General features: G+C 49.5%; 1 protein-coding gene across 1 annotated transcript in view; it reads right to left on the reverse strand.

The window, feature by feature from the left end:
* Window positions 1–9144, reverse strand: part of Chsy1 (chondroitin sulfate synthase 1) — a 56016-nt gene extending 46872 nt beyond the window's left edge. The window contains exon 1 of the mRNA XM_057756555.1: window positions 8389–9144. Within this exon, the coding sequence (XP_057612538.1) occupies window positions 8389–8705 (317 nt within the window). The 5' untranslated portion in view covers window positions 8706–9144. The remainder of the gene's footprint in view (window positions 1–8388) is intronic.
* Window positions 9145–10524: the final 1380 nt, after the last annotated feature.

Raw genomic sequence — 10524 nt, forward strand, 5'->3', positions numbered from 1 at the left:
GTTCAGACCTGAGACCACAGTGCCACCCATGCATGATTACCATGGCTCACTTTCAGCTACAAGCTGTCTAGGAGGCAAAAAACGAAAAGTCACAAAACCGTCCTATTGCTCAGGGCTAAGTGTAAAACTATGTCAGACATTAAGTGCTAGGAGAAAATCCTCCTCCGGGACCACTACACGAAGCAGAGGAAAGCATCTCCGTGGGAATCTCAGTTGGAGGGGCAACAGTCTTAACTTGTCCTTAAGAGAGTGTACAGAAGGAAGATGCTGCTGTCTACTGTCAGTCCCAGCACAGGGACCTGTGAAGATTCAGCTGCCCCCCAGGGCAGAAGACCCTTGATAACTGACAAGAGCTGCTTCTCCCTCAGTACCAGGAACTTTGCTTTTAATGTCCTTAGTATCTCTGTAAGCACATGGCTTCCTCTTTTTAAGCCAACTGACTCACTGTCCTCAAGACATGAATAATTTCAAAGTGTTACAGGAATAAGTGAAAAATATAATAGAGAACAGTGGGAAAATTATCTTTAAAGGCTAAATTATAGTCTTTACTGCTGATCCTTAAACTTAGACTTAGTGGGAAAGCAAGTATAAAAGAGTATTCCTCCCAAGCACTTGGGAAGTTGAGGCAGGAAGTAACCAGTTTGACTATTATATACTGAAATCTTGTCCTAATGGGGGAAGGGCTTCTCAGTTGAGCTGCTGCCAGGGTAGATTACAACTTCCGCCCTCAACAATGGTCTGGATGACAACCCAGAGGCACTTCCAACTATTGGGCGCTAAGAGGAGCCAGTCCTGAGCCCAGGTTCACAACCAACAGCGAGGGCACTCACCAAGAGACACACCACACAGCACACCTTTTTTGACACCTAAGAATCAAATGCAGAGTGTAAATGCACCATAGTCTCCTGAAGACTCCAGCTGAGTCCACAGCCCTCTGAACAACTGTGCTGCTGATGTAAACGCAAAGCTCATGGATTTCCTGAGCTACGGTTCATTAGCCCCACATAAGTGTTTTTGCTGGGGAGTATGTATGAACAAAATGTAAGTTTCCAGATCTTAGAAAAGTATGATCAGAGAGGTTAGGAATGATAAAAGCACCTTGTAAATCAGCGTCCTGGTGCTGTGAGGCGCTACCTGCAATCAGCCTGCTCCTCAACAGCCAGACTCACTCTTAGTGGATGGAGGACTCTGAAGTGTCATTATCCACAGGGAACTCTGGGCCGGTAAGGACAGACAGCTAATGAACATGAGCCAAGCAAGCAAACAGGGGCCACTCTGTGGCCTCTCAGGGCCACTCCACCTCCTCACCCACACCTGTTTCCTGGTCATCACCAGTTCTTTCACAGTGGGGACGGGAGCACTGAAAAGACCAAAGAAACAGTTTTCTCAGATAAGGAGGGCAGCCTTGCCCACACTTCTACCACTTCCGCCTGCCTTTGTCGGCAACATAAAACTCCTTGAGATTGTGAATGGGCTTAACTCTAAGGCAAAAAACTTGATTCAAATTCTCTAGTGCGGACTTGTTTACTGTACCAGATCCTGAACACTTACCTGTGGATATCACCATCAGAAACAAACTCAACAAAGCCTCCAAATAGCAGGACCATCAGCTGAACTCCCAAACACAGATCCTGTCAAGCTACTCTCATGCTGAAATACCACTGTTGGCTTTACAAAACTCAAGTTCCTGAGGCTGGCACGTGTCAGGTCCAAAGGACTCCAATTCCCGAAACTTTAAAAGGTACTCTAAATACTCTAGTAGCTAGACAAAGAAAAGTTTCCCTCTACCAAAAGGAGCAATTTCCCTTATTCTGGTAGAAGGACAAGTGGCTCCCTGTGATGATCATCGCATAGCACAGCTCACGCTGGCCCAGCCTCCTTCAGCACCACAAGTCCCGGTTACACATTTCAAAGTCCAGGCTGGCATCTGAACCCTTCTCACCTCCTTTCCCATCCCGAATTCCCTCCAGCTCACAGGCTTCCCTCTCCCCGACCCCGGCCCGCTTTTCTCTATTCTCTATCCTCTGCTACTCTCCCCTCTCTCACAGAAAACCCTGGCCAGGTCCAGCTCAGTCTACTTCTTTCTCACTCTGCTCTGGACTCTTCCAGATGCCTCTGGCTACTCGCTACTCTCTCCTCTCTCTGTCTCTCTGTCTCTGTCTCTCTGTCTCTGTCTCTCTCTCTCCCTCTGTCTCTCTCTGTGTCTCTCTCTGTCTCTGTCTCTCTCTGTCTCTCTGTCTCTCTCCCTCTGTCTCTCTCTCTCTGTCTCTCTCTCTCATCTGTCTACAATAAAAAGCCTTCCCCTTAACTACAGCATTAGACAGCACACAGGTGCCTTCTTTCAGCCTGGCCTGGTATCCTTGCCATTACTTTCCTGCCCAGCGCTCACAGCCCAGCTCCAAGGAACCATTCTTTCTCATCACCCACCATCACATTCCCTGCTGCTTCGCGACTTAGAAAACCTGCTATTGTCGCTGCCTCAAAACTCCTCCTCATTCATTCTTCAAGGCTCAAAAGGGAAGAAAGGGCTGGAGTACGGGTGAGAAGCACCTTGAGCCTTCCTTTGGCACAAAGTGTGAGCCTTTCTGCACACTCTCCTATGGGTACCTTGTGAGCCCTTACCAGTCAGCACTCTTCATTTCTCCATCTTGACTGAGCTGTGGGGACTGAAGCCTCCTGCCAGTGGAACAAGAACATACAGCAGTTTCTGCTGACAACCACAGCAAACCTTAGCATATTTCACTGACAACACAAACCCTCAGACCACGATAGCTAGAACTACACTCACTGCAGGACCACATCTCTCAGCAGTTTCACTACAGCGAATTCACACCTTGAAATCAGTTGTGCTCCAAAGTACATTTAGAAGCTGATTATTTGCACTGTGCATGTAAACACTTTCCATATTAATATTTGCCAAACAGAACTGTGTGGAAGAGACCAACTGAGCTGTTTCAAGCCAAACATAGTTTACTGAGCTCAAGAAATAAGTAAATTACTGAGATATAAGAACAGTCTGCCTAGATCCCAAGCATTAGGAAGGGTCATGAACCGACAACGTTATCTTGAGTAAGAGTCCTGTAGCTAAAGCTAGTGTGTCTTCCCTTTCCCTTTTCTTCCCACACTTGTCTGCACACTAATGCCAATCACTCCTAGACAACCAACAACATCTTCAGAGGAAGGTAAAAAAGACACCAAGAAACAATTGTTTCCCACCCCAGGGTCAGTAAGATCCAAATAACTGTGATATGTTAGGTTAGCTCAGTGTTTTTTCAGTGTGTATGTGTGTGTGTGTGTGTGTGTGTGTGTGTGTGTGTGCGTGTGTTGCATGCAACTGGGAAACTTCAAGAACGCCGTCTGCTTCTAAAACAGTTTCTTACTGGCCTGGAACTTACCAGTTAGGCTAAGTTGGCTGTCCAGTAAACCCCAGAAATCCTATTCAGTCCTCTGCCCTGCTTTGTTTTGTACCTGGGTCCCAGGCTATAACTCAGGTCCTTGTGCCTTTCAAGCACTTTATTGGCTAGGCTATTCCACACAGCTGAAGCTCAGCCCTCTAAGCATGAAGAACAGATGGGATTAATCCCAGCACTTAGGAAACAGAGGCAGGAGGATCTCTGAGAGTGCAAGGCCAGCCTGGTCTACAGAACAAGTTCTAGGATAGCTAAGGTTGCACATAGAAACCTGTCTTGAGAAATAGAAAAGAAAAAGAAATCAAAACAGATGGGGCGGGGGGAGCAGGGTATACCAGCAAATATGCCTGTGATCTCAGGACTCAAGAGGCTGAGGCAGGAGAACTTGAAAGTTATCCTTAGCTACTTAGCAAGATTTTAAAGACTTTAAACTGGATTAGCACAGATAGATGCTTTGGAGGCTGGGGCGGAAGCAGTTTTGAGTCACCCCTTGTGGCTGGGGATATCTTTTCCTTCAAAAGGTTTCCTTTACAGAAACCCTCTGGGAGTTGGCCTGGTGACAATCTTAGCTACGTGGAAATTAAGGCAACCTTAAGGCCAGCCTGGACAAGATAGGAAGACCCTCTCTCTCTCATTTGAAAACTCAAAGGAGCTGAAGGTTGACTTCCTGAACTTGAGGGAAATCTAAAATCAGGAGCAGGGAATAGGGACTTACTTTTGCTTGCAGTATCAGCACTCAGAAGGTTGAAAGGCAGGAGAATGACTAATAATTCAAGGCCAGTCTGAACTACAAAGTGAGTCTCAAAACAAAACAAATCAATGATAAAAATGGGGCTGGAGAGATGGCTCAGTAGGTAAGAGCACTAGGTACTCTTTCAGAGGACCACGATTTGATTCCCAGCACCCACACGGTAGCTCACAACCATCTATAACTGCAGTCTCAGGGGATCTAAGGATCTTTTCTGCCTCCCTTGAGAACCAGGCACACACATGGCATGCAGCTATACACGCAGACAAATACCCGTATACATTAAAAATAATAATGACAATAAAAGAAAGGAAAGACAGGTTGATTATTGGACCATTTAGCTTCTATATGTAAAAAAAAAAAAACTAAGAAAAAATACAAAAAGTGAAGAAAACATGAACTACAGTTAGTAACTCCAGACACCCAATCAACCTGTTGAAAGCACAACAAACTACATGTGGATCATAGTTTAGAGTAAACTACACAACAGACAAAGAGCTTTGCAGAGGAGCCTACGTGCATTATTTTCCATATTTATTTACAGAATTTCAGCTACCCATCTCCCTTTCTGCTCAAAGCTTCGAGTGTTTTTCCCATTCTCTTGCAATACAATTCCATGAGTCTGAACAGTCAGACCCAGTTCCTTCTTTTATGGCCTTCTGGCTTCTGCCTCAGCATCCACTCTTCCCTTTGCCATATGTTTATCAGTAATGGTCACACAACCAGTCTTTCACTATCTACCCCAAGTGGTATAAACGCGCCTTTCTCTAAAGCCACCTACTACAGACAGGCCACCAGCCCGCCCAGCCCCTGTTCTATTTTCTCCACTGTGTTCATCACTAGCCCAAACCCTTTGTAGAGCCCTTTTAATAGAACTAGCAGAACAAAGATCTGTCTTGCTGTGCCCTCCGACTCAGGTTTGGATCCACAAGGGCCATGCAGGCCATCTGCTTTACAAAGGGCTGAACCATACCTAAGTGCACCTAAATGTTTTAATGAGTCACGATCACTCCTGTGAGCCTAACAGCTACATGGGATCAAGGGAAGTTGGCTCCAGCTGGTCTCTATCTGCTACACTTTGAGTTTCAGTTTGCCTACTTTCAAAACTGCCGTGTCTGGTGTTGTGCCCAGCCGTCTCCGTGGGGCCTAGCCTCACTCTAAGTGTACGGCAGGTCTACAAAGTAAGAGCTCTACAAATGGAGCTGTTCCGCCGCCAAAAGCAATACACTGCAGCAGCTACAGTCCAGGCAAGCGCACCTTCCTGGATTTTTCAACGGCTTCTTAGCTCCCTCCTGGATCTCAGTCCTCGGAAGGAAAAAGTTGCTAGTTACTAGTCCCAAAGTACAAACTGTGGCATTTTCACTCTCTTATATCAACAATGCCCTCTGACTGGAAGTTGGCACCTCCTTCATCTATAAGTCAACGAACAGTTTTGTTAAATCGAAGGAGGGGGACAATGGGGACAACAATCTGAAGGAGCTTTTGTTTGGTTTTCAAAGGCAAACTCTCAGGTAGCCAGGCTGGCCTTGAACTTCTAATCTGCCTGCTCCAACTCTTGAATGCTGGGAGTTTTTCACATGATGAAGAATAAGCCAGGTGTGGTGGCACATGCCCCAAATTCCTAGCACTAGGAGGCTGAGGCTGGAAGGTCCAGGCTAACTTAGTCTGGACTACACAGAAAAACAAAATTTACTTTTTAGGAGAAAGGTCACATTGAGCACACCCACTTCCAAACTCTCAAAGTTCAAGAATCAAGCTATTTCCACACTGGACTGTACATGGATGCTACATTTTAAGGGCTCAGTGTGGACTTTCTGACCCAGGCTGCAAAAAAACAGTACAACTGTAATAATAACTTACAAGCCAATAACCTCCCTCCCAAAACAGGCCTTCCCTGAAAGTTCCCTAAGGCTAGCCAATCTAACTACAGGGTTGACAGGCAAGGACCCTGACCAGCAAGAAGCCCTTCCTGTGTTTTGCTTTCTTCAGAACACAGAGTAAGTCACTGCAGGGAAGAAATGACTGCTGGGTATAGTGTTTCCTTCCTGGAAACGATTCCTTCTTCGTGAGAGGAAGAAACCAAACAGAAAGCATTTCTCTTTCTTGGTTTTCTCTGTGTAACAGCCCTGGATGTCCTGGACCTTGCTTTGGAGATCAGGCTGGCCTCAAACTCAGAGATCTGTCTGCCTCTGCCTCCCCACTGCTGGTATTAAAGGCGTGCACCACCACTGCCTGGCTCAGAAAGCATTTCTACTTCCCCAATGCTTTAAAAAAAAAAAAAAAAAAAAAAGAGGCCAAAGGGCCACATACACTGCACTTCGTGATAGGCTTTGGGAGATCTTGGCCAATCATAAAATAGCAGACTAGTGTACACTACACATCTCCCGGGCACTGCTGGAATGATGGTCCTAATGACTTGCATATCTTGACTTCATAAGCATGAAATGTATTGGGGCGGGGCTAGGAGTCATATAATCTATGTGAACAAACTACTCTCGTAATTGTCTCCAGAGTTTCGATTTCATGTAACCTGTCACTAAACTTTCAAAACCATAAACCTAACTATTTAGTCGGTTCTTCCTCAATTTAATTTTATTACTGAAAGGACATGTATTTATCTATGGTGTATATGTTGTGTTGGAGGGCAAACGTACCTGATGGCACAGTTGTGAAAGACAAGAAGACAGTTCAGCAGTCAGCTCTCTCCTTGTACCATGTGGGATCGTTCTAGGGACCAAACTCGGGTTGTGAGGTTTAGTAACACCTTTACCTACTAAGCTATCTGGGGTGGGGGTGTCCTTTCATTTTTTGTTTTTTATTTTTGAGGCAGGGTCTCACTGTTAGTCACATCTGGCCTGGAACTCACAGAGATCCACCTGCTCTGCCTCCAAAGTGCTGAAATTAAACGCCCGTGCCACCACATCTGCCCTCGATTTCTGATGGCGATATTAAGTCATAGAGCGTCTGGGACAGAACTTGGACCTGCTGGTTCTTGAACGATTTTGTTAGCCCACATGCAGCCACCTGCACTCTAAGCTTCCCTGGCACCCAGAACCTTTCTTGGCAGAATGCAGCCTCTTGACTTCAGCAGCAGGAAGGGTGGGCAAGCCATTCAAGGGCAGTCTCTGGTCACTCTCCAGCCCTTCTCCCCTTTCCCTCAATCCCTCACTTGGCTTAAAGAACGGAGAGATCCAGCTATGCTCGTTTCCTTTCACCATCTGCTGCCTGAAAACAGCCTAGAAACCGGACTTAAAAGCCAAACTTACTAAAGTACTGGTTCTAAATTGAAAACACACAGCGACTAGTGCAGCCCTGCTCAAAATGCTCGGCCCCAGAACATCTGTGCTCTGAAACCACTCACTGTCTCTGATTCCATGCCCGGAGGAACTCCAGACTTCACCCGTACAGTAAAGGTTTCTGTGTACACACACACACACACACACACACACACACACACACACACACACTTCCACCAAATCCCTTCGCTTTCGTCTACAATTCTCTTCTATTTCAGTTTCGCTCCAATGCAAATGCATTTCTAACCGTCCTCCATTCCCAAACCATCTCCTTTCTAAAGGCTACTTTGGCTAATCCCTTTGTTAATCCTGAACGCGATCGCAGCTACTTCTACAACTCATTTAGTTTCCTAGAGCCCGGTTCCTTATGTACAGGCGTACACCTCTGTAACTGAGCCAGGGAACATCAGAATGTAGTCTCTTGCATTGACTGAATCTATCACATAAGCTGTTTTTCCTCAAGATTCTTTCTCTCTACTTAACAAACCAGAGTGGGCACTCTCACTAAAAAAAGGAGTGACCGAAAATTCCTAAAGTCTGGCATGGAAGAGTCCTAGCCAGGTTAATTTAGGCGGGCTCTCCTTTTGCAAGGACAAAGTACCTATCTTGGAGACTCAAATTATAACCTCTGCCTCCACTATCCCAAGTACGACGCTTTGAATTTCCCCACCATCTTATAGAAGAGACTCGTTCCTTTTAACAAAGAAGCCCTGGACATAGAAAGCTTATGCGTCTTGCAGGAGGATCCGGGTGAGAGGCACACCCCGAGAAGCCAGCCTAGTCCATCTAATCCCAAAGTCTTGCCCTTGAGCGTCGCTCCCGCCCTCCTCCTCCTCCGGGGAAGCCTCCCGGGAACCCTCAGGCCGCCCGCCCCCCACCCCGCCCGCTGGGATGCTGGATGCTGGAGATGGTGTCTACGGAAAAAGGGGCTCACCTGTAGGCGGCCACGGCGCGGGTCTGCAGGTATTTCTGGGCGGTCATGACTCCCACGAAGAGAAAGTTCCTGTCACGCGGGACGCCCTCCGCGGCCGAGCTATGTGGCCAGAGCTGCGCCCCGCGCGCATCGCCTCGCGCACCGCCGGGCTGCGGCGCCGACTGCCCTGGCCGGCATCCCTCGGGACTGGGACGCCGCCGCGGGCCCACACGCTTCAGCTCCGAGGCGCGGGGCAGGACGAGCCGCGAGGCCAGCACGAAGCCCAGCACGAGCCCGAGCAGCATGCTGAGCCAGGCGCGCCGGCCGCGCGCGGCCATACCCGCGTCCCTCCGCCCGCCGGGCCGCTATCCCCGCCGCAGGCTCCACGCGTCCTCCGTCCGCCGCCCCCGCCCGCGGAGGCCAGCCCGCCCTAGCGCCTCCAGGCCCGGCCCGGGCAGCACCGAGGCCGCCGCGGGCCCGCCGCGCCCATCGCGGCTCCCGAGCCGCCCGCAGGCCCCGCGCCGGCGCTTTGTTCCGCGCGCCCGCCCGCACCGCCGCGGCCTGCGCCTTTAAGAGGGGACCATGCCCCGCGCGCGCGGCCGGCGACTCCGGCGCGAGGCGACAGCGGCTCCTCCGGCTCGCGTCCCCCGGCTGGCTCGGCTCGGCTCGCGTTGCGCCTGCCCTCTCGGTGCCCTGCGCTGCCACTGCAGCTGCACATCCTCCGACTTAGCGCGCCATTGCAAAGGAGCCCCTCAACGTCACGCACCGCGCGTTATGAAGCGGCCCGCCGGCGGCGTGCCGTGGCCCCTCTCGGGATCCGTCCGCGCCTCGTGATTGGCGCAAAAGTGAATGGGGGGCAGTTCACGTGGCCAAAGTTTAACCAAAAAAAAAAAAAAAAAATGCGCGTCCGCCCCGCAGTCTGCGGCCGGGCTGAAGGGGCGTGGGTGAGCACCGGCTGGAACGGTGGTGCGGGCGGGACTCCAGCCCCGGCTGCCCGGAACCCGCGGCCACGCCCCCGTCGCCCGCCGCCCGGCTCCGCACGTGGACCGAGTTGACCGGCTCCCCAGGCGTCGCTAGAGTCGCCACGCCCGCCCTTCCCTCCCCAGGCCGAGCTCCCGGCTCCGTGGCCAGCGCAGCCGTGGTGTCTACACTGCAGCTTTGTACGCGCCGGGCTGCGGGCGGAGCCGGAACGAATACAGCCGCAGTTCACCTCGGAACGCTTGGGGCGTGCGGGCTGGGAGCGACGCGTGAATTCGCTGAGTGGCAATGGCTGGCCTCGAACTCGGAGCCTCGCCTGCCTCTGCCTCCCGAGCGCTGGGCTTAAAGGAGATGGAAGAGTCGGTGGGTGGGTTAACGTTAGATGATCAGCACCTGTATTGAGTCCCTGTGGGCAGCGAGATGGAGAGTATCTCTCACCTGAGTCCCTCAGTATTTTTAAAGGGTCGATTTATAAAACATAAGGATCGTGTATGAGGTGCGCGCACATGCATTTTGTTCCTCGGAAAGCTTCCACTTTGCTTTTTGAGACAGGATCACTCAATCTTAGAGGTTGCCAAGTAGGCTAGGCTCCCTGAATGGATTTTTAAGACTTGCTCAGTGTTAACTTTTAGACATTTTGTTTAAAACAAACTGCAGCTAGGGTACCTGCATGACCAATGTTTGTAAATACCAATTTTATTTCTTAGTCACCAATGTGTTAGGGTTATAACAGCCAAGTAGCCACCTGGGCCTCAGTGCTTCTTTGAGGCAGAGTCTAGTAGAGCCCCAAGCTAGCTGAAGCTGAATATTATCTTCAACTCTGTATCTTCTTGCTTATGCATCTGGAGTGACTGAATCCCAGGTCAGTGTGGCACCATCCTTGTTTAGAGGGTGCCAGGGATCAAACCCTGAATTTAGTATGCTAGGTCTGAATTCTACCTTCTGAACTACAGCCCTAGAGCCTGAGAGGTTCTCATTTAATCAAACAAAAAAGACAGAAAACAATTATTCCTGGGCTGGGGCTATTCCTGTTTCTCCATTTTATGATTAATAGATGAAAAGGCTGAAATATTCCCGTTTAAACGACAAAGCACAGATTCTTCTCTGCCACTGAATGGTGGTTACTCCTGCTTATCCTTTGGATAGTGTCACTTTCTTTGACCCTTGTGATTTATTTCA

The sequence above is a fragment of the Chionomys nivalis genome, chromosome 23 (genome assembly GCF_950005125.1).
Source record: "Chionomys nivalis chromosome 23, mChiNiv1.1, whole genome shotgun sequence".
Classification (NCBI taxonomy): domain Eukaryota; kingdom Metazoa; phylum Chordata; class Mammalia; order Rodentia; family Cricetidae; genus Chionomys; species Chionomys nivalis.